The sequence below is a fragment of the Pleuronectes platessa genome, chromosome 18, assembly GCF_947347685.1.
Source record: "Pleuronectes platessa chromosome 18, fPlePla1.1, whole genome shotgun sequence".
Taxonomy (NCBI): domain Eukaryota; kingdom Metazoa; phylum Chordata; class Actinopteri; order Pleuronectiformes; family Pleuronectidae; genus Pleuronectes; species Pleuronectes platessa.
In genome coordinates this window covers 12,735,895-12,763,118 of record NC_070643.1, presented here as the reverse complement: position 1 = coordinate 12,763,118, position 27,224 = coordinate 12,735,895, and the positions used below count along the sequence as shown (strand labels likewise).

Genomic DNA, 27,224 nt, shown 5'->3' with positions numbered 1-27,224 from the left:
ACAGTTGAACATACTGAAAGGATTTTATTTGAGAAAATCAGGATGCAGGTTGAATACAAATGTGAGGTATTTCAGGACCTAAACACACTGTACACTGAACAGCCACTGACAACAGGTAGGAAATCAGGCAGTACAAAATGCAGTAGATATTACATTTTTTTGCTCTTAACAAAAGACAAATACATACTCAAAGAAAATATATAAAGAAAAGTGAATGACGAAATGTCAATAAGTCTTGTGTGTACAGGCTCAGGCAGATAGGCCTAAATAATGTAAACAACAACTGGTGAGTCCCATTTTAATAATAATTACAAATATCTTCACTGGGAATTTTTCACAATCTAAATATCTTTTATTTAAAAAAAATGCAACAGCATTAACAACATAATTACAGAATATCGGTGAAATCAGTCATTTTAAGCCAGCGGCATCAAAATACAGACCCAGCGTCTTACTTAAGAGTAAAAATAAAGCAAGTAAATACATTCAAATAGAAAAGTTTTCACATCAAGTAGTATGAACACCAAATACTTATTTGGTTACATAAAGGTATAATTGTGACTTTAGAAAAGAAAATCCAAAATGGAGCAGGATATTGGCATGTAAACCTGCTCAACATGCCACCGGCCACCACAGAGCAAAGAAATGTTTCCTGTGATGTGTCAGCCTTTTGATAAATTCCTGAAAGAATTCCTCAGACCGGCCGCTTAAAGAAATATTCCCAGGGGATCATAAGAGGCGTGTGCTAAATTAGACAAAAGAAGCACGCTCCTCTGATAGGAGGATAAGATAGCGCTGATTTACAGTTGAAATAACCAGCCCCCCTCCCCCCCGTGCTGCCACTTTCTGCATTCACGTGATTCCGCAAGCGCCATTCCACACAGCCCATTAATAGTTGTGAGGCGGTGGGCAAACTGGGACTTTTCCCACACGGCCTCGGAAACCAAAGTTACTCTCTTTAGTTCTCCCTCAGTTACAAAACAGGTCAAAGCACTTGTTTGTTTTTGTCAGTAGATAAGAGATACTCAAAGTGAGGACAGAAAATCTTTCAAGCCGCCCTTCTTGCTGCTCTTGGTGTCCTCACGCAGGAGAATCTTGCTGAGACGCTGGACGACCCAGTTTTTGGATTTGGAGGGAGTCTTGGAAGCAGATGAGCCCGACCCTGAAGTGTTGGAGGAGGTGGATGACCTGGGGAGGGAGAGAGAGAGAGAAAGAGAGAGAGAGAGAGGGTGGAAGGGAAGAAGAAGAGGTGAGGGAGAGGAAGGAATGATTAACATACCGTAACTTGAGATTTTGTTGGTTGGCAGGAAATACTAAAAGTGTCCTGTCAACAAGTACATGATCTGGCGAGCGTGAATACCAGCACGTAGCACCTGTACGGCTCGCTGCCGCTCTCTTAATGTTGAACAAATAGAAACCTAATCATTCAAACGCTGACACATCATCCTAATGGACGTCTGCGACACCGACCAAGTAAAGTTAAGGATGGATATATCTCAAATTCTACTTCATGAGATATTAATACCAGCGATCTGAAATAGCTCACCTGGGTGTGTGAGCAGGTGTCTTGTCTTTGCTAGTAGTTTTCGGGGTACTCATGTTGGACCTGCTGGTGGACTGTGGAGTCCGGGGTTTGCTGGCGCTCCCCGGGGTGCTGTGGGTCCTAGCGATGGTGGCTATGAAGTCCCGGTTCATTCCTCTGTGTCTGGATGTCTGATTACAGGTGTTGCAGGTGGCCATCTGGAATAAGGAGTGGAAAGGAGAATATCGGTTATTTAAATTCCTCTGATACATAATTCGATTTTGAGGTGAACGCAAACAAGGTATCCCGACTGAGATACTTAAAAATAACACATATTGTGCTTTTATAAAAGGTCCTTGAAACTACTCGCATGAAAGTCTAGGAGAGGAGGTGAATCTTTCGTCATTCCAACCATTATTTTTCCTCAAACCCAGTATCACTACAGCTGCTGGACTTTCCCTGAGAAGCACAAACACTTCCTGCTGCTCCTATGCCCAATGGGACCTCACACACACACACACACACACACACAAACACAAACACATCTCACAGCTGAGGAGGAAGAGTTCACAAAAGAGTCCAAAAAAATATCCATGGCGGGACAAGGGTCACTCAACAGCTGAGATTCTTCCCATTGGCCCTGCCAAACATCCCTGAGATTATTTTACGTTTGAATGTTTGCATACATATGAAAATAACTGGATTAGTTAAAGCGGGAGGGGGGGAAACTTTAACTTTAGCCAATGAGAGGGCAGAGAAGAGCTGTTGCCATGCAGCTCCGCCTATTCAGGGTATGGATGCTATGGGAGCCGTCAGTCAGCTTATGCAGTTAACCTCTCTGAACCCAGTTTTGAACCAGGGTCATTTAGTCACAGCTGAATTTTGTCAGTTGAAGCTTTACAGCACCCCCCATGACAAAACACAAAACTATTTCCTGACACATATTACACATCGCATGCAAAGGGGAAATAATGAGTCCCTATATAAAGGCACTGGGCAGAGTTATGTGGCACAACTTCATGAGATTTTCATGAGTCTGTCATGTCCTGTCCCAATACACATGTATAGCATAGGAAGTAACTACACTGACTGGGACAAGCCACACTTTTGAACCACATGTTGTGATCTAAATAAAGCACAAATCCATATCCGCGTTCTGTGTAAATCCCCCAACTGGTAAATAAAATAGTCATCGTTACAGTCAATTAACGGAATTTGGCAGATGCTTCTATGGAACTGCTGACCAGTGTTCGCACGTGAGACTCCATCATTAGATCAAGTGACAGTAACTATTTGGAAACAGTCCCATCATCCCAGTGATGAGCTGACTCTGTGCATGAAACAAATCCCAGGCGCTAAGTTTCTGTCTCCAGAAGATCCTGTTACACTTTCCTCACTGTAGAAAAATGCAGTACAAAGTATAACATGTTATAAGTGTTGATATCCTCTTTCTCTAACGTTCCTCGTGACTGTAATTTACTGGAGCCCCCTCAACGACACAAGCCATCCAGAGTTGCACAAGCTAAGAAGTGGTTTAAACAGACCACCAGTGCAGAGATCAACAGGTCTGAGACGAGCTGTAGACAGCCAGGAATGCTGATGAGACGGAAAACTCACCGATACGAATGCAGCCATTTCAGGTTCTGACAGGTGTCTGCTGGAGAGTTGGGTTTCTCGAGGGTCTGAGGTCCTCTGTCTCTCTAAGTGACCGTGTTTGAAGTGTTTACTACAGCAGCCCCACACGTCCAGCTTTATACAGACCCAGCCCAGCAACTGACCCACCCATCTTTGCATAGGGGCGTGGCTCAGAGCAGGACTGACCAATGCACTGACTCAGCTCATCTGTGGCCCAGCCAGCACTCCACCGTGACTCTTCAACAGTGACACTTTAATGCTGGACTCATCCAAACACGTCCATGTTTGCAAATTGAAATTGCAAACAAAAACAAACAAAAATCGGAACTTGATCTTAACATCCAAACACAGAAAGGTACAGCTGAAGGTTGTGTTAGATATCCTTTTAGATAAACATTTAATTTTCTCCTCGTATTATATCATGATATAGTTTGTGTAAGATTTGTACCCACGCTTTGCTTGTTCAAATCGATGGGACCAAAGTCAACGAGAAAAGATCACAATACTGAATTATTAATGAGCTCAGCGCAGCACAGTCTAAACACTGGAGGAAAAGCTACAGGAAAATACTGTTTTAGTCATTTCCCCATATTGTGAAGTTATCAATATAACAAAGGCAGTTGTGCAGATTTCAGATTTTCGTTTTAATAACATTGTTATTGATTTACTTATTGATAATTGAAAAAGCCCTAATCATTTCCAAATTAACACAGAAAAGTTATCGGCAGTCTCACCAGCAAATCATTAACTCAGTGAAAAAGGTGTGCATTTCCTGTTTCTGTTCTGAGTTATTATGATCATATAAGTGGTTTAAAATTATTTCTTTCTGGCTGCCAAATAGGCATGACTATTTCAGCTGATGAAGCTTCAGCCTAAAAAAAATTCCATAGTAAAAGCCTTTCCATCAACCAGAAATAACTGCCACACCTTATGATAATAATCGCTGAATAAAAAGAGGTTTTAACAGATACATTAAGACGGATTTTATCAATAAGTATGTTCAAACTTATTATTCAAGAACATGAATATTTTCTATTAGCTTCAAAATGCACTAATATTACAAAAAAGTGGGCTTTCAGAGAAACAGTAGTCGTCGTTTATAATGAGTAGAAAGTCACTCCAGCCAAAGATGTGGGTTCACGAGTAAAGGAGGAAAATATCTATCATACTTAAGTATCCTGAAGCCCAAGACTGATGTTCTAATGTTTCTAGAGTTTTCCAGCAATCTCATTGCTCTGATTACCACTACACGGAGAAAGCTCAATACGGTGATTGTTTTTATATTGAGAAAATTTATGTTTGAAGAAAGACTGATCGAACCCTTCTTGCTTGCAACGGCCAAAGTGACTTTAAATTATAAAAAAAAAATTCAGAAAATAATTTTGAGTGATTTATAGGTAAAATGAATAATTCACCTTCTATTAAGATTTTAAACCTTGATACTGGAGTCCTGCTTCAAATGATGGTAGATGACATCATAAGCTTGTTAGCAGAGGTAATAAAAAAAATACGTTAACACATATTTCTATAAGTGAATGCATTTTAAGCCCACACATCTATAACATATCTGATGTCGTGTAACAACATGAAGAATGTAGATACACTTGTTCTGTAATTCAATGAGGCAGATCCAGTGATGCTTTGTAAACATGATTACACACCACATTCCTGTCCACATTATATAAATCGATAATCCACCTCCAAGTGATTTGACATTGTTGTTATGAGCAGTCTTGTTTTATTACCACTGTATTTGTATTATTGATATTTTTTGTCTTTTCATTACTTCATTCTGTTATTTCCTGCTACAACCAACCAATTTCCTCCTGCAGATCATTAAAGCTTAATTTCATCAAATCCAAACTGGAGTGTGCTGCCAAAAACACTGTAAATATTTGTTCACACGTTATAAACAGTGCTATAATTCCAGCTGTAGCAGTGCTGTGAGTCGAGGAGAAAAACACTGCGATGGCACAACAGGAGGGTTGGGTTGTTAGTGAGGTGGATCACACACAGACAGACGGGCAGACAGACAGATGTTGTTTACAGACAGAATGATCTCATGCTGTTTTTCCTCTGGTCCTTTTGTTACCACGAGTGACCCCACTATCATCAGCTGGCCCCGATACAAGAGACTTTATCAAAAGTAACTTTTCTTAGCCAAGGTGTGTGTGTGTGTGTGTGTGTGTGTACATGTAAAAGCATAGTGGACAGATTAAAGGACTTGGTCATCAGTATAAAACAAAAAGTCAACAATCCAATACTGTCCTCTCCTAAACAACACGTGTGATGGCTGCTAAACCTGAAATGAAATCCCTATCCATCGAATGTACTCGTTAAAATTTACACTAATCCTCAGACATGTAGTGTCTGCACTCGGAAGGACGCACATGAGCTGGTGCCGCAGACAGATTTCACTTTCTTATCTTGGGCTGCTGACCCTGGCAGCAGTCAGACCCACACAGGGGCCGGTCAAGCATATGGAAAACAGCAAGTGGATTATCTGTTTCCAAAGTCTGGCGATATGATCAGAGGAAGAATACAAGAGTTTTGGTTACAATAGCAAACTGCAGTAAAAAAAACTACTATTTCCACAGAAAAGCAGTTTAAAGTCAGATATTTCAACGCTTTCCTACAAAAATATGATTCAGGCAACGATTTCAAAACCGATGCTGACAAGTCTAAAAGGAGTTCCAGGGCCTCGGGGGCCTGATGTTAAGAGCCTGGTCAACCTTAGTTACCAAACTTGATTTATACGTCTTTTACACCATTACACTGACAAAATTGAGAAACTCTAAATTACCACCACCGCCGATTTCAGCCACAGCCGATCGAAATCCATGTCTACTGCAGAGCCATTTGACCCTGGAGTGAGTGCAGATTGAGTCCATTCCCATTGCAGACAAATGCCAGATGTTGTTGGATGTTAGTGAGTTTTTTAGACCCGTGGAAAAAGTGGCTTTAGGAACTACCAGCAGGAAGATTTATAATCACGACTTGCAGTATAGGGAGTAAGAAGCTCGGGCGAGGTGTGCCGTGCTGAGCTGTAAACGTTTTTAAAAGAATCTTAAAACCGATCCTAAATAGATAACAGGCTGCCAATGGAGGGAGGCAAGAATAAGAGAGAAACGTGCCCTGCGCCTGGTGATCGCTAGTGTGAGGCAGCGTTCTGCACTGTAGGTGAAGCAGAGACACTGAGGATTGACTGCTACAAAAAGAGGAAACAAAGGTGCGATAACTATAACTATCAACTATATATGAATATATTGTCACACTGGAGCAGCCTTGCCCTTTCATCATACTCCCATCCAAACAGTAACAGAAGCCTGGATTCACTTGCATGACAACTCACCAGTCACTCTTTGATTTAAGAGCTTTGCCATGCATCCAATTGCACTTTGCATGAATGTACAGGAATAATGGTTTGATCTTTAATTCATCAAAGTGTTGAAAAACTGTTCCAGGCCCGTCACATATATATATATTTCTTATGAGAAACATACATTTCTGCAGCCATGTGACATTGCTACTGATAAATACAATATCGGTTCTGAGATTTAAAAGGTGCATTTCATGTGAAAAAGTGAAGGGCCACACAACCGCAGACACAGCAACGCAGGCGGACCCACATAAATCAATTCTGCAGATGGACCCTTACGTCTATTAATAACCCCTGTGCCACAAATACCTCTCTTCCTTTTTCTCTCTCTCTGCTTCCAAAGGTTAGCTCGGTTTGATTAGTTTGACCTTGGCAGTACGATACCACCCGGGAGGAGGTAGTTGAGAAGAAGAGTGCGGTCAAATGTGAGGGAAGATGAATATAAGCCTGACAAAAAGTTTGTAAATGTTGGTGTGTTTTTAAAATGTTTGCGTGTGAATGCCTGAGCATCTGCACGCACTGTGTGTGAAAGTCATTTGAGAACACATCAATAGAACGCAATAGAGCTGAAAGCAGAAGAGCAGTTGGCGGATCAATACGAGGCAAGCGGGGTGAACTTTCCTCTAACCACGGCCTTGCACTGTGATGACACTGGCAGCCACTTAGTCACCGAGTCTGGAGGCAGGCGGCCCAGTGAATACACACAGACACCTGATATGAATGCAGAGCCACTACACGTTGCCATTTTGAAAAAATAAAGGTCACATTTTATCCTGCATCACACCAGCACGTTTACCTGGAAAACAAATAAAAGCACATGCTGGATGTCAAGATTTTACCTGATGATTTATCCCATAGCCCTCAACAAGCGGGTTTTACCCAGTTAACCTGATTAGATCTTAAAATAATGTTACTCGTGATGCTTCTGATTGTAATCAAAGGATGTATATCTGAGCTCTGTGACAAAAAAAACAATAAAATTCTTTCAGGTATAACATTGAAATTGTCCTCAGATGGACTGGAAGGACAAACTCTGCTTGAAATCACCCAGATATCATCAGTGGAAACTTTATCCAAAGTAAACTGTCATAAGTACGGTTTAAATTTAGAAAGTTAGCTCTGCTTAAAGGCCTGGAGCATTATTCATTCATGACATTTCAAACTGCAAATGTTTCCACTGAGTAAAATTGAAAAATAGTAATTTGTTATAAGCAGAGAGTCATTGATGTTGTTACTTCGCAGAACAAAGACACACGTGCCGGAACATATACAGTCAGTCAGGGGGTTTGCAAAATAACTTTGACAGTTGTGCTTCTGGTTGAAGCTGCACAGAGCTCATGTGGCAGTTTGCGGTTGACATTTAAACGTAACAATGGCTTAGAGTCAGATTTGGATTTGAGGATTCGTCTCTGGAAAGTAATGGCAGATGTGCGGCTTTAAAACAGATTTGTGATGAATGACAATAATGTGCACATGTGCTGACAGCATCAGTTGAGGTGCAACATACTGTAAACGCTGGTGAGCGAGGAACAAACTAGTTTCAGAGTTTACAGTTCCATCTACAGTAGGGTTTGTTACGCATGCACGAGAAGGGACGTCTAATAGAGCTGAGGAAGCTAAATGAAACGAGGCCCAGATGCTAATTGAGAGATGACATGCTGTTATGGTATGGCATCAGGTTCTCTTTATGGGGGTTTATGTGCTTATGTGCTCGTGAGCTGGGCTACAAACATGAAAGGGGGGAGCTGAAACTTCCTTTGACCCGAGGCCAAGGATCAGTGTGTCAGAAAACAAATACGCATTCATTCTGAATGGGACTGTTCCCCGACGACGTTCTTCTGTGCAGCAGCTCATCAAGTTTCCCAGCGGATATCGAAGTGTTAATGGGGATGTTAACATTCTTAAAATGCAATGCACACTTCGCTAAATCCCCTCAGACGTGAGTGACTGTTCCCACTTCCCAGCGACGCCACATTCCATCCTGGCCTTTTCTCTACACCAACACTTCCCACTCTTGTCCTCATGTCCCCCCCCCCCCCCCCCGAGTTCTCCAAACCCTGTGATGTTGCTGTTCCCTGAGAGCAAACAGGCAAAGCACCACCCAGACATCGCTGTCTCCTCTTTCCTGTCATCTCCTCAGGAGAAACATTCTCCAGCTGCATTAGTCTAGTAAAGATAAATATGACAGAGGGATGTGGTGAAGAGAAGGCCAAGAATGGAAGGAGGAGATAGAGGAGGAAAAAAACAAGGGGGAGCGGTCACGTAGATGAGTCGAGGTAAAAAACAAGGACGGGGATCGGAGCACACAAAGAAAAACCAGTAGGGAATGAGAGGTGGTCAGTGAGGTCAAGCAGAAATGGAGACATAAATTACCCAGAAAACCTGAACTAACATCAGAGAGAAATGGTCCTTCTGGGAAAAAGGGAAGTGAGTTTTCCAATCAATTATGTTCTGTCACTTTGTTATTTCGTGTCTCGTTCATCTTTTATTCTGAAAAACAAGTGGATTTTTCCAGAAAATGGCAACGTGACGAGCAGATTCAGTGAACGATCACATGCATTTGTCCACTAGTGAAATAGTTCAACTAGAGACTTTCCATTTACCTGTTACTGTTGAATATTGAACACAAAGTCACCCACGAATCATCCAGAATAAATGTTACCCTAGAACTATACTTTCTTCTCGTACTAAACAAGTGTGCTGGGAAATATAAATCTAGTCTTGGGGAGGGAGGAAAGGAAGAATGAGGAAGGTGGAGAGTGCACCATCCTTCGCTCCATTTAGGGGTCTCTGCCTCTCTTCTGTGGGCTACAATCCAGCTAACTTCAATAACCACTGCTAGATAACAAGGCACATGCACAAACACACCTGATTTATCTTACCTCTAAGTTATAAGAGAGCCAAGAGCTGAGGACAACATATCATGCACGGGCATCCACCCTGAGGCCAGCGCCTACGTACATCGTAAACAGAGAGCAATATGATGTGGAATGAGGGGCATTTACAACCTGGAGTAGACTATGGGTGTGAGCTTGAATACACATCTGCTGTCGTGTTTCCGTCTGGCGTTTGTTCTTAATGCATTTGTTTTACTTGTGACGGCACATATTTCAAGTTACATGCACACATTTACTGTAGATACGCTAGGTTACAAAGGATCAGTAAAGGAAATGAATTATGGTGGTATGAAGGCTGGGAATCGCAGGGTGACTCGTGATACGAAGGGCGATACATGGCACAGATAATCTCAGGATACAGTGATTCTGCGATAATCAATATATTGCAAGACAATCATATGATACATCAAAATATCTGTTCAACTGAAGAAGAATACAAAATGAAGGTTAGGTGCAGAATTTGTCAATTTATTCACTGCAACTCACTAAATATCAATATTTGGCACGATATTTGTATCTCGTGAGTGAGGACATTGATATATTGCGGTATGGATATTTTAAATAACAAAACGTTTCCCTCACAAAAGCTCAAATGACTTAATGAATTTGGCCTCGATAAACTACACAAAAATGGCTGACTCACAAGCAAACGTGGATCTCTGCATCTCATTTTAAATAGACATCCATCTCACGCTGTACACACTGGACATGAATGTGACAATATTTATATGGCTGTGTTTTTATTTTCTGTATTTCCCTGATAATCCCTTTGCTTCTTTCCTTGTTTTTCACGTGACTGCCAGTAAGGTGTACAGAGTGTTGTGTACACAACGATAAACCGATGACTTAAAACAGAAGTTTCATGGTCACTATGAGATAATGTTTTGATACAGCAGCATCTTCAGAAAATGTGAACTAGCACAACGATAAACAAAAATTCTTCTGAATCTCCTGTTATCCAGACAACGACCCCACACTTTCCTCCTTAAAGAGTCGAGTGGATGCTAATCTCTTTTCTCCTGCTCTTGGTCTGAGCCTCTCTCACTGGCACAGTGCCGTGCTCTGTTTATCAGCATGGAGCCGGGCAGGCAAAAGGAAGGGAAGCGGTCGACATCCCTCCTCTTATCTCTCCGCTCCACCGCTCTGCGTTCGGGGGTATCGCCCGTCTGCCGAGCACAGGTGTGTTGTGTTGTTGACTTGTTGCCCCTTAAACTCCCAGTATATGACAGAGGAGTGACTGTGAAAACAGAGGGTAAAAATACCTTGGTGGACGTGCTCAGGGTGTCTTGGTTTATTGAGAATTCACATGATGAACAAGCATCGACATTCTTCATCTGGACCAAAACACTGCTGACAAATGAGTAGGTGCAAGGATGCAGGCTCACAGCAGAGAGAGAGAGAGAGAAAGAGAGAGAGAGAGAGAGAGAGAGAGAGAGAGAGAGAGAGAGAGAGAGAGAAGTGTATGTTTAAGATTTCTGGGGGGGAGCATGTCTTGCTGCAGCTATTCACAAATCCATCATTAACTCTGTGTGTAAAGTTGTTCTTGAGTTCCGAGAAGCTGCTGGTTATTTTCAACCGAGTGATTTACCACTCCGGCTGCACCATTTCAACTGAACGTGTCTGTTAGTTAACAATTTAGTACTGTGTGTGTCGGTAGCTTCTCATCATCTGAAGCACTGTCTAATAACAAAGTGCTGTAACATCACACACTTTAACATAATAACCAAAGAAAACAGTCTCAGGAGGCGAAAGTCCACCAGTTCATTTGTAGAAGACTCTGAACAGACATAAATAAATCCTGTAACCAGATTAAAGTCTGGATTTAAAACACGTGGAGTAACTGATTGAGATTTTGAAGACTATCGATTGGACGGTTTCCTTCCAATAGTCTCTGCACCATGACACCTCACATCATTCAGTGCATGTCATTATAAAAAGGTCAGACATCTGCTGTGGGCAGACATCCTAATTAAATCATGTTGCAGAAAATCCATGTGGATGCTCAAGTAGGTTCAGATTCTGTTTTTTATTGATGGAATGTGGCTACAGTCTTACACACGTACACTTCGTCATCTGTATGCAAAACGATTATCAGGGGCTGAGTGAGTAAAGATTTGGTTGGTTCACTACGTCGTCAATTCTACCTGAATTGACTTTCAGCTTCTGACAGCTGTGCTCTAAATCAGTGGTTCTCAAATGGGGAAACGCGTAGCCCTGGGGGTACTTGAAAGTATTCCAGGGGGTACGTGAGATTTTTTTTAAAATATATTTATAATTAGGATCCATTCAAAAATCCTTGAAATTTTTTTATTTAATAAATATTCAATCAAATATAAGTGGACGTTCATCAAACGTGTACGGCTATTCAATCTCATTATCCTAAATACCCAGAGTCCCCCCCATACCGATGGTTTGACCCAACCTGGCACACGCCACCTGTCATCACCTGTAATCACTGCCAGGTGATGAAATCCAAACAATGTCGAGATTGAAGCGTCGCAGCAATGCCGCTGAAAACGGAGGGACAAGTGCCAAAGAAGGCGAAACCAAAGCCGGCAAAATTCCTTCAATATTCAGAAGAATATGTTTTAATGGGATTTACGTCCACGAGTTGCCACCCACCCAAGGCTTTGTGTTTTTTCTGTGGGGAGAGATTAGCCAACAGTGGCATGAAGCCAGCACATCTTCAACGGCATCTCAAGACCAAACATGCAAGTCACGTTGGTAAGCCACCTGAGTTTTTTAAGAGGAGACTTTGTGAATCCAGGTCATCTCAAGAGACGATGCGGAAAGCCTCCACGACATCAGCCAAAGCCCTAGAGGCCTCTTATGCGGTGTCTTTGCTCATCGCTAAAGCAAAGAAACCGTTCTCTATAGCCGAGACCTGCTCCTCTCAGCAGCTGTCGTGCTGGCTGAGACCATGCTGGACGCAAACGCAGCGGAGAAATTAAAGACTGTGACTTTGTCAAATGACTCTGTGTGCCGCAGAGTAGATAGAAGGGGAACAGACACTGTCGAGCAAGTTGTGGGAAAACTTAGCGACCCTTTTTCACTCCAGCTGGATGAATCCACAGATGTCAGTGGAAATGCACAACTTGTTGCTTTTGTGAGGTACATCGATACTGACGACATTTATGAGCACATATTATTCTGCAAAACTTTGGAGGGTAGAACAACAGGAGAGGACATTTTTGATGTTGTCAACTCCTTCTTCTGTGAAAACGACATGAGCTGGAAATCCTGCAGCAGCAACTGCACGGACACCGCAGCATCAATGACGGGCTGCGTGAGAGGACTCATAGCGCGCATTAAAAAAGAAAACCCCGACGTGAAGTGGACTCACTGTGTCATACACAGGGAAGCATTGGCGTCCAAGAAAATGAGCCCTGTGTTACATGACGTTTTGAACGACAGCATCAAAGTGATCAGCTTCATAAAGTCAAGGCCACGTAATGCACGCCTGTGAAAACATGGGAGCTGAACACACACAACTGCTGCTGCACACAGAAGTGCACTGGCTCTCTCTCTCTCTCTCTCTCTCGGAGAATACTCAACCGGCTGTTGGAATTACGATCTGAAGTACACACCTTTCTGATTGAGCACAGATCTCCCCATGCCACCTTGTTCCAGGACACAGACTGGCTTGAAAAGCTGTGCTATCTGGCGGATATATTCAGCAAACTGGACGAACTGAATATGTCTCTGCAGGGCAAGGACTCCAGCATTTTCAACCTGTATGATAAGGTGGGTGGCTTCCTGAAGAAAGCAGAGCTGTGGAGAAGGGCCTCTGCACAGGGGGATTTCACCTGCTTTCCACAGGTGGATAATTGGATAACGATGTGGACAGAGCTCCAGTCAAGTCGGTCATAATGGGCCATTTGACCAACTTGATTCAAGATTTTCATTCCTACTTTCCTGACATGGAGGAGAAATCTGCACAGCTGGATTGGGTGAGAAACCCATTTCTCTTGTCCGAAGCAAACGGAAGCAAGCTACCGGTCACTTATCAGGAAAAACTCCTGGAAGTGTCATCTGACCGTGACCTCCAGATGAAGTTTGCCACATCCACACTTGCACAGTTTTGTGTGTGTGTGAAGCAGGAGAACCCTGACCTTGGACAGAAAGCTTTGGAGCAGCTACTACCCTTCAACATATTTATGTGAGGCCTCCTTCTCTGCAATGACTGTTATCAAAACAAAGCAAAGAAACAGACTGTGCCTGGAGAAGAGCTTGATCACAGCAGTTGCTTCCCTGCCACCAAGACTGACAAAGATCCTTAGTGAAGCACAAGCACACGGTTCTCACTGAAATGTAAATGCAAAAGCAAAGAGGGCACTTTAAGTTGTAAATTATTTTTATGTGCACAAATCTTTTTTCCAAATTGTTCAAGAGAGACCACTACAAAGGAGAAATGTTATGCACTTTGATGAAGTTGTAATTTGAAAGTTTCTGGTTACAAAGTTTAATAAATCAGACACTAACGGCACAGCACTGGGTTTTACATCTTTTTTTCAACCAAAGATGCTTTGCGATGGTTAGGGGGTACTCGGGGGAGTTTTCTTTTCAAAGGGGGTACATCACTGAAAAAAAGGTTGAGAACCTGTGCTTTAGATCAAAGACAAGTTTTGAACCTCTGATAAACTGATCTTTAAAAAAACAACAGTTAACATTTATAAGGGTTTATTCTTTGTGATTTCCTAATGTGATCGCTTAGATCAAAGAAAAGTCTTTGCAACTTAGAAAAGCCTTTGATTGACTAGGCAGGTAGTCGCAACCTCTTAGCTTAGTATGCAGTATATTCCATTAATACTATTTGATGTTGGTTGGAACCCACCAATACACTCTCTAAAATGGCTAAACAAATAATGGATTTAAACAACAAGAAAAGACCTGATGATGTCAAACTTCTTCGTATGCCAGCATTAACCAATGCTTTCTACATACTGGACAAACTGGGCTCTGGGAGTTTTGGAGTAGTGCAACAGTGCTTAAAAATGGACACTAAGGAGATTGTGGCTCTGAAGACTGTCTCGAAAGCAGATGGCCAAAAGGAACTGGATATTCTGGAAGCACTCCGGGAGATCGGTCAAGACAAGAACAACTTCGTCAAGTTCAACGGGCATCACACACACTGTGACAAAATTCTTCTGGAATTTGAAAAGCTGGATAAGACTTTGTTTGAATGGATTGGAATGTCCGGGGGCAAGGGGCGGCCTCTGTCTGAGATTCAAGCCATCACAAAGCAGCTGTTGGTGTCTCTGACTGCCCTGAAGAGCCTCAATCTGGTACATGCTGACATCAAGCCAAACAACATAATGTTGGTGGATCAACAGCGACAGCCCTCAAAGGTGAAGCTGATTGATTTTGGCCTGGCTACTCGGGTCTCCGAATTGGAAACTGGACGTAATTGCCAGATAATTGGTTTCAGGGCTCCTGAAGTCATGCTGGGACTTCCTCTCAATGAGGCCATGGATATGTGGGGTCTTGGTTGCATTGTGGCTTACCTGTACCTCGGCACATGTCTGTATAAACTAGGAACTTGCAAATATCAGGCCATGAAGAACTTGGTACAGATAAATGGTCAGCCCAATGGTAACCTGCTGAATTCTGGAAGGTACACCCATGTGTATTTTACAAAGACAAAATATATAAAAAAAGAACTGTGGAGCCTTAAGGAGCATTGCTGCTGCAAGGAGTGTGCAGTACCAGGAAGGAAAAACACAAAGTCCTCGCAGAGCAAAAAGGGGAGCCCAGCATCCTCTACGATTCAGAAGCCCGCGCAGTTTGCCAGTCTTGATGACATTGTGGTGACTCGCCCAGGTGCGGCTGAAAATGAGGACACGCAGGCCTTTTTAAGCCTCCTGAAGCAGATGTTGCATCTCGATGCAAAAAAAAGAATCGACCCCAGCGAAGCCCTGCAACATCCATTCATGACCATGAAGCACTTTCCCAGTGAGTGTGTCTCCAATCCCGACATGCCATCGGCCCCTAGGAGAGAACGAGTTCGCCCATCGGCAGGATGCAACTCAAAGGTCAATAAAACTTGTGTAGTCGGGGTGAAAGAAAGATACGACTCATCTCCCAACACAAGTAAGGCTGAGGCATCACCTGAAAGGGCAAGAGGTGGTCGCAGTGAGAAAATCTCTTGCACTAAAAAACGAGCCAAAGGTGATGCTGAAATTAGCCCCCAAAAGAAGATTATGAAGAAGGCTCCCAGTGAGTGTGTCTCCAGTCCCGACATGCCATCGGCCCCTAGGAGAGGACGAGTTCGCCCATCGGCAGGATGCAACTCAAAGGTCAAGAAAACTTGTGTAGTAGGAGTGAAAGAAGGTAACGATTCATCTCCCAACACAAGTAAGGCTGAGGCATCACCTGAAAGGGCAAGAGGTGGTCGTGGAGAGAAAATCTCTTGCACTAAAAAACTAACCAAAGGTGATGCTGAAATTAGCCCCCGAAGGAAGATTATGAAGAAGGCTCCCAGTGAGTGTGTCTCCAGTCCCGACATGCCATCGGCCCCTAGGAGAAGACGAGTTCGCCCAAAGAAGATTATGAAGAAAGTTCTCACATTTTTTAAAGGCCTGTTACCTTGTAGCAATGTTGATGTTGCCCATTAGACTCATGTCTGACCTTGAGGATGTGAAGAATAAAAAATATAAAAATAAACACAGAGCCCACAGTGAATCAAAATGTGTTACTGTCAACAGATACTGGATAAATTGATTCCCAATGTTCACGATAATCAATGACAAAGTTTTCATATGTCGGTAGATCCCAAGTGAAACATTTCAGAATTTTATATCAGTGACAGAATTGTTTCCGATGTTTTGAAATTTGTCATCATGTCACCATCTTTCAGTGAGTTTCTCACTCATGGAGCAATCAAACTTTTACTAATATATAAAAGGGCATCCCTATACTCTCAAGATGAAGTACAGAAATCCACACAATTTTATCTTGATAAACCGAATTTCTTTTTTACAATAGCAAAAACCCTACAGACAGCTTTAGTTTGTCACGATACATCATGAGTGAAGTGAGGTCACCTGGCAGGTACTGTAGGTACTGGAGCGTATTTAAAATGGGCCTGAATGGAGCCATCCCTGCCTGGCCCTGACTTGAACACTACTCTACACTCTCAATTAATTTAACTTGAGAATATTGTTATTAGTTATTGGTGAAATATCAGCGGGAACAGGTTGAGGGGCTGAGGAGACAGAGACAGACATGAAGGCAGTAAACACAGTGTAGTTTGGGAGCACTGGCAGGTAGAGCTAACCCCAAACTATCATTCTGACATACAGCCCCATCTTTCTCTCTGTTGAGGAGGATAAATCCTGGGACCATATTCAAGCACAGTTTGTAAGCAATGACCCTGAGCTGTTGTAATCTTGGAAAATGGCTAGAATCACAACACATAAAGTACAAGTTTACATATGAAATTATTTAAAGCAACACCATACAACTTCAGCAACAGCGCCCTCTGCAGTCACACGATATGATTGTTGTGCTCCATGTCTGAGCGATTGTTTTTCAATGTAGACAAAAAACAATGTCTATCAATGTGTTGAGTGGAGCTCTGACTGTGTACGCTCACCCATGATCCCCGGCTTCCTGAACCAGAAGAGCTGCCGTTCATTCCGGTGTCAATATAAAAAAAAAATCCACACTGAATTTTGCTGATAAAAGCTGCTTTTAGTAACTTCTCACTCGTTTCAGCCAATCTACAGCTCAGCATTACTCTTGAACTTGCTGGGACTGATTCTGGCCATTTAAGCTACGACTATCAGTCAGTTACAGTCATCTGACTGAAGGTCGAAACCTACTCACCAAAGTAAGAGCACGGACAGGCATCTGGGGTGAGGAGTGGGAATGAAAGTGGCCCCATTTTATCTCCCGATTCAAAGTCAGTGTACCATCAATCCAATTTTCAGGCGGCTATTTTAAGGTTAAAAAGTTGGATCATGTTGCTTTAAAGAGACCTTTACCACAACCCACAGAATGTGAACAGCCGTGGGTACACAGACCTGCTGCATACAAAAATGAAACAAGATGACAACTTTTCTCTTGCAGTACATAACTTGACCTCTCCTGTTCCCCTGGCTTGTCCAGAGTATCTGTATTTTTTATTTTCGTTTCAAGTGTCTGTCTGCTTAATGTCTCTCACTACCTTTTTTCTATTCCTGCTTCCTCTCTCAATCTCCATCTGCCTCTTCTCCCTCAGAGGCCACTGATACATAGCAGAGTGGGCAGACAGCGGCATGCACAGCGATTACCTGCATACTAAACAAACCCTAACAGATTTGAATGAGCCAGCAGCACTTTGACTGGAGCGGCTCTTCATTAGGCTGATGTCAGATCACCAGGGGGGCACTTCAGTGGTTCTCTCTTACCACAACACCACAAGCTCCATCGCCACAATCTCCATCGTCAGTTTCCTCAACTCAATGAGTTTATCAGTGGGGTTGGTGGGTGCCGGCCGAAAACGTTCCCACTGGTGCTTTCAATTAACATGACAGACAAAAATAACCACTAAAACGATTTTAAGACGGAAATAATCAAACCAGACCCTTTCTCTGAAATAAATACAAATTTCTTAAGCACAACAATGGCCGGAAGCAAAAGATTAAGAGACAAAAAAGTGCATAATTTACAATAAATACTAACGTGTTACACAATTTGACTCCTTCATAGGTCGAAGGTCAACAACAGTTAAGATGTTTGCTTATGCAAGGGCTTCAATTCCAGGTATATCACATAAACTGCACAATTATCAGCTAAATATGTTATTTAAATGTGTAGTAATTCGGGACATAATAAACACAACTTGCTAAAAGGAAATTACTAACTAACTTTACAGCTTTTCTGCAGATGTAAGTCCTAATTAACAAATGTCAGCATTTTACCCACAACTGCAACTCACGTCAAGCTGTAAAAACTACTGCACCATCCATACTTCCACTTAGTTCAACACCACAACAGCAGAGGACAATGGAGCAGGCACATAACCCTGGTGTTTTGACAACAAGCTGCAGGATTACACAATGCATGACTTGGTCTGTGGGGGTGTATTGTATTGCTCTCTCACCAGAACTGAGGAGGACTTTTTGAAGCGGCGCAGCAGATGTTTCTGTGCCAGGCTGAGACGCTTCCCCTTGGCGTGTCTGCGCAGGATGCTCCACACCCGTGCTGGAGGACGCTGCTTCGGCCGCAGCCGGACCCGGTGATTGTCGGGCTGCAGCCACTGATAACAGTGCGAACACACCGTGGTGCTCTGCAACGGGCAGATGGATTTCTTCTGCACTGATGCTACGAGGAGGGAAAGATTTTTTTTTTACAAAACCAACAGACAAACTAGTCTTGAAACAGTCAGGTCTACTTTTTTAAGAAGAGATAAAACAGAACATTTTTTTCAAAGGAAATTCGGAGCCAGATATTGCTCCAAACTAATAAAACAATTAAGTATATTAATAGTAAGTGTAAGAGGAGTCAATGGAAGACGAGAGCCTAAATATATAACAACACTAGTGAGAAAAGATGCATAAATGTAAAAGAATGAACTAAAATAGAAAAAGTTGTAGAAATGACAAATGAGAAGAAATATTGCAAATGTTATTAAAAAGTACAGCACATGAAATAATTAAAGCAACTTTTCAAATAATTATGAGTGTAAATAGCACATGATACTGAAGGATGGATAATGTACAGGATATTGAGCAGTAATATTGAAAGTTATATTGAAAGATAATATTGCATGTGGTATTGGTATTATGGTTTTCCGTGTGTTAAGTTTCAGATGGATTATTTTCACCAAAAAAAAGCAAAGAGACAAAGAGATATGTGTTAGAAACTTGTAGTTAGAAGATCAATGTGGAGATTTGAGCAGCTCCATTGACACTCTGTGGTGAAACATCAATATAACATCCTATTTTTTTTTTTCTACATCCACAGAAATAGAGTCCACATTGCAATATATCTGTCAGTCCCAAACTAGATTCTGGATATTCTCTCACCATCCAAACATCATAAATCAAATTATCATGCTCCTCTCTTAGAGATCAGATATTGTGATATTTGGAGAAAAGCCAGAAGACACTTACTAAATGGAACCACTACCCATTGATGTGGTTTAAGCTGGCGTGTGTGCGCATGCATGTGGTGTGTGTGTGTTTATGATTGTGTGTTTTATCCCACCAGGCTGTCACACACAGCTGGTTGACTCAGTATCTTTGGCTGTGGGTTTACTGAGTATGTTTCAACCTTGACAAGGTCCTTCTTACTACTGCTGTATGTGACTGTAACACTCGTAGACTCTCAGTGAGGAAAACAAAAAGTTACAAAAACTGTCAATGGTGCACAAGTGCTTTAACTTACCCTTAGTATTTGCTTTTTCATACCCCTGCCTGGGGAAGAAGAGAGGGAACAAGATCAGACAGTTGAGAGTAAGAGTGAAATTTGTAACAGGATATCACATTTTATTTTCATAATTAAATGTACAGTATGTAACTTTGGCCGCTAGAGTCTATAAATCAAGACAATATAACAAAAGATTTAGTTTGGTGACAGAGTTTGTTTGTCTTTGCCACCATTGCCAATGAAAATCTATCTGACGGGACTCAGGCACGAATTATGCTCATGGATAATCTAAGTACACAAGTCAACTTCAAAATATAACATATATAGTTGTTTTAATGAAGAATTTTTACATTTTAAGTTATTAAATCTTTGTTTTAATAAAGTTTTTTGTTGTTTGCTCTAAAAATCTTAAGTAAACTGATAAGGAAAGAACGTTGTCAGTCACAACAACTGTTAAATCACATCCATGGAAATAAAACCTTAATATGACGAAAACAACAATTTATTAAAACAGGAAATTGGAACGGAGAGCCCATCCCATTATGTGTGGTGGAAAAACAAAATAGGTCCAAACAATATATGGAAAATCCTCCGCCTCTGCCCCCTCCTGCTGCAGGGCTGCCTCTGCCACTGCTAAAATTAGCTTTGGGATTAAATCGATAAGGGGAAATGTGTTGTCCGGCGGCAGCCCGTGTGACAAAGTCTGAACGGGGGTGGATGTTTGTGGAGGAAAGAGTTGGGAGGGGTGAGGTAATCTAGTGTCGACCCACTGGCTGCTGCTGTTGCTGCAGCAGCAGAAGCAGCAGCAGAAGCGGTAGTTGTCACTTTTCCACTTGCACTCTCGGCCAACCCGTATGTGATTTAATTATCAGTGACTGGATTAAACTGTCAGATTATTTAGAAGCCCTGTCAGAAAATGCTGGATATGAAGAGACGCCTGTGCGAGGCCGCTGTGGAGGAATGTGACTGTGCAGGACTGATAGTGACTCATGGATGTTGGGCAAGTCCCCATTTTTCTTTGTATAATCTGAGACATTTTCAACATTCTTAATTAGTGGAAAAATTGTGTGTAGAAAGTGTTGAACACATTTCCATCCCTTGACACCACTGACAGAAACATTTCGACAACATGAAACACATTTTTCATTCCTTTGCAATACTAGAAAGAAAGGAAATCCTCCAAAACTATAAACAGAAGGCTGACGGCTCGAGTGTGGAGAAGTGGAATTCCTGAGGGGTGTGATCACTGCTTCCTTGATGAGCTCGCTCTCAGAAACCGTACACCACAAAGACCTCTTCCACCGCACTAATCTCATTAACATACTTGACATGCATCTCCTTTTAAGTGCACACTTAGCTGTGTTGGTGAACTCTGTGGGCTCTACACATGGACTGCTGACAACAGGGAGGGGGGTGCAATTCAAAAAGCTCCAGAAGATGCAGAAGGGTGGAGGGTAGCGTGGGGGGGAGCATTATGATATTATGTGTTGACTACAGTGTGATAATGTGATAAGAGACAGAAGTGCTGGCTGAGGCAAAGTGAACAAAATTAAACACATTACTGATGTTTCATTGCCTCCATCGGGGAAAACAGCCTTCACTGTGACTAATGGACATGTAGACAATCAGGGCAATCAGTGAACACTCTCAACACTGCATCAGTCTACGACACATAGTTTGTGTGTGTGTGTGTGGGGGGGGAGGTTCCCGTTTATCAATCGGGTGGGACAGAGGACGAGGCCGGCAGGTGCCTCCCGGTCTGGGGCACACTTGGGGCGGCGGACTCTTGCTGAGAGAGCGACGAGTGGAGAGATACGGGATGAGGGCAGATGAGGAGCAGAGGCAGACCGATTAGGGAGTAAAACATTCCCTTTACCGATATATCAGCCAATATTTAAAAAAAAATGGGCAATCAACCAAGATGTCATTATCGAACGTGTATGACAAAGGATTTTAATGAAGGCTCGATATTTTTCAGTTTAACCATAAAGTTTAAATAACTATAAATAACAAAGAAAAGCACAACATCAAACAAATATATAGAGCGTGAATTGTTTAAGGTAAAATGTAAACATATTGTTTTGATGCATCACTTTGAAATACACAATAACTAGAACTCAGCACTCAGCAAATACCTCAGCCAAAGACTAACAGTTCCCTTAAAGTCAATCAAGCTGCACCAAATTTCACAGACTATATCTGTCCCCTAAATATGCCTGATTTATTTAATCAAGATCCATGGTTTATTCCCTGGGAACTTGATCAAAATATAGGAAAAAAATGCAATATTCCCAAAATAATGGCAAAACAATTGATTATCAGTGATAACGGTGTAAAAAACTAATTGTCCCTGAATAAAGAGCTGAACAAAGGCGCTGTTGGATATTTAAAAGTCCTCCTGTCACTGTTTGCCCAGCAGACATCCTGCATATTGTGGTTATCAGCACACTCAGTCAGGCTCCAGTTACTGGACACGCAACTATGATTATGAAGTTACTGGCAACGTGAGCCACAATAATAAAAAAGGGATGTCATCCTAAAAACAAGGACACAAAACACACACACACACACACACTTAAACTGCATAAGATAACAACAACAATAAACAATAGAATATATTGTCAATAAAAACCAATGCAGTTGCACTAGTGATGGGAACATACACACAGACACACAGTCATCTGACAGAAGGGGAGAGCGGTAACACGACCCCCAATAAATATGTGGAGTAGCGCGTACGAGTATATGACACACACCCACGACACAAACACTCAGTGACGCATCGGGCCGACGCCATAACTGGAGGAAGAGACGACACCGGAAACCACCAGAAGCAGACAGAGTGTCAACTGGGGATCAACAGGACCAAAAAGAAACATCAACAACCACACACACTGACCACATGTGCCAGCAGCTGTTTGAGTGGATGCTCACTCTTCGGTTAACTCTGGGACTGTGTATTCAAGACCTTGATCTGAAACATTAATTCTTCAAGGTAATGTTCTCCATAGCACGACTTGCCCTCAGTATCATCACTCTGGCTTCATTAGCTTGTCACACTGAGTGTTAATCTTGGATGTGGTCGCTAATCGTGTTCTGTCTGCCAGGCCCTTTGGCCCCAAACCAGGCAGGTCTTACAGCCCAAACATTTAAATGTGTGTGTTACTCTGAGGACAGATGGTCACAGTTGAATACGGTGGAAATGCTCGCAGCTCAGTGTAGCCAGGGAATCTGGGGAACAGATCGATGGATTAAAGGAGCAGCGGGCTCACACACAAATCCGTAAAATGATCCTGAGTCGGGGTTTCACTATTAAAACCTGTGTTTTTGTTTCCATTCATGGGTCTGCCTGCAAATTTCCTGGCTCAGGTGAAAGAGAAAACTAGCGGGAGGATACGTGGACGTGGCAGGAGCCCAAAGCAGGCATGGCCCACGGGAGTCTGTGCACACATTCACAGGCATGCACACATACAAAAACCACTGTTACACCTGTGAGGTGCATTAATCTCAATACAAATAGTTATAAAGAACATTTGAGCACCCACTGTACATGTAAATGTGCACGGTCCGCGTGCACAGACATACATTATTTCCCTTTCTTTCTTTCTTTCTTTCTGTCTCTCCAAGGCTTAGGAGGATTTTCTCTGAAAAGACTCTCCGCTTTCACTTTCTAAACAATACGACAATCACCACAGACACTTTTGGCACAAGCAACCGAACCAAAGCAGTGGTTCGCAAACAATGACGTAAATTAGAAATTTTACTATACGGTGCAATCACATCCTCATCCTGTCTTTAAAGAGAAGGACCAGAAAGGTCATCGAAAATGTTGAGCTGAATTGATTTTGTTCTGCTTTTTTGTGTGTGTTTTTTTTAACATCAAGCACCTTTCATTTCAGTTTTTTACACAGTCAAAACATTAGTACAAGTTATATAACTTCATAAACACACTCGTATAAACGCTGATCGAACGCTTCCCCCTAGCGTCCAGATGCCGCTACTACAACAATACAAGAGCGAGCGTGCGGACTCGGATGCGCTGGTGAGATTCATGAAGGGTATTTAAGAAGGTTGCTTACAGGTAGAACCGTGAGAGCTCCGGACACGTTTCCTTAAACAGCAGAGACGCGTTCAGCAGGAAGTTGGCGGATCTTTCGCTGATGAGAGTTTTCATTTTCAATCTGTTTCCTGCTATGACGTAGGAAACTCCGCATTTAAAATGTCTCCCTCCACGGAAAGTTGTAGACGAAGGTTAAAGAAGCGTCCGCACACGATATCAGAGCCGGAGGAACCAGGAAGTGTGAGGATTTAAGTCTAGTTTCATACCAACGTGGTATGTGTGTGTGTGTGTTGGGCTGCGACACCACAGACATCCACGTTGAGTCGCGACGTTGTGACGTATCCCGCAATGCATTTCGGGAAACTGAGTCACATACGAAATTGGTTGGTTGGGCAAAAGTTGGGCAGCACTTGTTTTATTGTCCTCATCTCAGCTGTTAGTGCCAAAAACAGTCTAAAGGCAAAAATATATAAAAAATTACATTTATAGGAAATAAATCAAATGAACGCAGTGTATTTATTCAGGATAATAAATCTGTTTCAAAATGAAATTTTAAGAAGCTTATTTATTAATCAGGTGTGAGGGACTACACAGGAGACAAAAGTTTAAAGAGTCATAACACCCAAATAATCAGACACTTATCACTATATATGTAAGTTATTAATTATAGAGCAATAGTTCAATTCAGCTCATTTAAATGCCCAGATAGTTATCATTGAATGTCGTCATTCCTTAGATCTTATTGGATATTTAGAATTACCAGTGATAGACGCCAGTGGGGCCTATATTGACATCATTGTCATCATGCTTTATCCTGCATGCGCACTGCCAATCCAGTTCTCCTGAGCCCCAGACACGCACGACATCCGACAGGGAGTCGATGGTCTGAGTCTGTAAAACTCCTGCTTGATCCTGTGAAGTGATTGCATCGGGTCTGGATGGGGATTGAGCAGAGAGCGCGTGAGCCCCGATGTGAAATTGGATCTTTAGAAGAAGAAGCAGCAGCAGTGAGGACGAGCCATTTACTGAGCCAGAGCCGGTCCCCTCTGGTGTGCGGTTATTCTAAAAGCGGCCACCCATTCAGCCACGAGCCTGGTGGGAGAGAGACGTGAAGTGACAACGGAGAGATGTTGTATTCACAGATGAGGAGATTTTCACTCAGCATCAGCAGGGACGGACCTCCTTGCTCTGCTTCCATCGTCGGACCGGTGCTTTTAACGTGCAGCTTTTCCCGGAATCGGACGGTAGGTTTTCACGCCTTTCATGTTATAACACATGCAACGATTTTAACCAGATGCAGACAATTTAAAGATATCATAGCTTATAGGAATTCACAAAGATCCCACGCGTGGCTGAGTTAAAGAGAGAAATAGGCTGTAATGCCGTCCTTTGTTTGGATAACAGGTCATGTCCATCACTCAGGCACATTTTCCTGTTCGAACTTTGATATAGAAAGTACAAATAATACAACAGAAATATAACACGATACACTCTGCTGCGTTTATTATGTGATGCTGATTAATAGCCTATAATTTATGTTTTGGTTATAATGGATGTTTAAGGGCAAAAGTGTGAGGTCTCTACTGCGTTGTTCTTTACAGATTCTGTCTGTGATGCGTGTCTGTGTCCGTGCATGGAGGGGGTCTGCCCCGAAACACTGAGGAGACATTAAATCACTGGGTCGGCACTGGGCGCACAGACACTGATGGAGTCAGCCTAAGTGTGAGGGATTTCTCCGCACTTTGTCCGCGAGTAAATCTTCACTTTTTCCGCCGCTGCCAGGCGCACCGCTCTCCGACGCAAGATTGAATTAGGCGAGCGGGGCAGTGAAAGTGTAGTTTGCGGATAAACGGATTTCACCTCACTACCAGGACCAAATTGAATTGAGCCAGAGAGACTGACATGCAGGCAGGGAGGCGGGGAGGATGATATGGTGCCACTCCGTCCTATTCCTGCCTTTTAAAGAGAAGGACCAGAAAGGTAGGATGCTTCTTCCTCACTGGTTCTGTGGTCTGACTAAATAAAGTGGCATGAATGAATATTATAACTGCGCACGATGAGGCAGAAATGCAGCCTTAATGAGCTAAGACTTGTCAAAGACTTCTCTGATCTGCACAGTTGTAAATGAACCTCATTTTCTTACAGGGCGCAGGGAAGCAGGAGCATATCATGTTACTACAAGGCAGTATTGAATTGCTAGTAAATCTTTGAAGATGGCCTGGAAGCGAGATGACATTCATTTCCGTGCAGTAACATTAGAATGCTTTGTACACTAAATCAGTTTGACCAGAGGGAAATTAAAACCCTAAAACTGTCTCATGAGCTCGGCTGACTCATATGAGGGAACCTGCAGCCCTCACTGTGTTAATGCACCGCTCACTGGGCCACACAGGACCACATGTGTCTCCTGCCCTGTGCCTTGGATGAGACATCAGGTCTGGTCCTTGCAAGACTCTTCCGTCAGCTTTAGAGGACCTCGCAGGGCAGCAGAGACATCCCAGAATCCCAGAGTGTCCTGTCAGCGTATGCAGGGAAAAGCCAATCCCAGTGCAGTGGTGTTAACTGCAGATTTGCATTTGTGTGCAGCTGTTATCTGAGGTCAGTCTCCTGCAGAACACCCTGACTTTACACATCTCCGGCGGGAACACTGCTGAGGCCAAAACTCTTTACCAAGTAATGAGTGTAATTATCCTCTTGGATTAATAATTAATAGATTATAATATAAGGTTGCTCGTGGTTCAGGTTTTATGCTGTGTGCTGGTAACTGCCTGCTTTTGTTTTAGCCTTTTGGGCATGAGCATCTTGTTAATACTGAGTTTTCTTCCTACCTTTCAGCAGCAGCAACCTCAGTCCTTCCTCTCACAGGGCCAACATGCAAAATGGCCACTATTCCCAGATATGTGTTTCTTAATAGTTATTCCTCAGTAAAGCATTTTAATTTCCGATGCATTATTTATTATTTATATTAGATCATTGGATGAATAGTCTGATGCAGTAAAGAGTAAAGACACGACCAAGGTCACAGCATCACTTATGCTCAAAAACAATTTTGTGTGTGTGCTGGTTGGAAGTCGTCTTCCCCACCCCGGGAACCATCACACACTCCCAGAGACAATACTTCAAGGACAACAGCACTCACCTTCCACTTCATTAAAATCAGTCGTCTGACGAGCCTTGCTTATTTTCACAAAGCCACTCGCTGAGGAAAATATAATTTTTTGTGTTCAACATTTGAAGTGATTACACCCTCCATGGAGATTAATGTGAAGAGAGCTGAGTCACTCAACTGTTACTGGACAACCCAGTCTCATCAGAAAACGTTCAATGGCAACGTTGGTCCACTTGGAACGACGTTACCATCTCACAATCTGGCCTCTC

The 27,224-nt window shown here is 42.6% G+C and overlaps 1 protein-coding gene across 1 annotated transcript; it reads right to left on the bottom strand.

Moving 5' to 3' along the window:
* Positions 1-4: 4 nt before the first annotated feature.
* Positions 5-24,164, bottom strand: c18h18orf21 (chromosome 18 C18orf21 homolog). Its single transcript, XM_053447011.1, has 5 exons — positions 23,866-24,164; positions 19,805-19,833; positions 18,519-18,739; positions 1,547-1,740; positions 5-1,188 (listed from the first exon to the last, which is right to left on the bottom strand). The coding sequence occupies exons 1-5, from the start codon at positions 23,958-23,960 to the stop codon at positions 1,026-1,028; spliced, it is 702 nt and encodes a 233-aa protein (XP_053302986.1). The 5' UTR covers positions 23,961-24,164; the 3' UTR covers positions 5-1,025.
* Between the last annotated feature and the right edge of the window lie 3,060 nt (positions 24,165-27,224).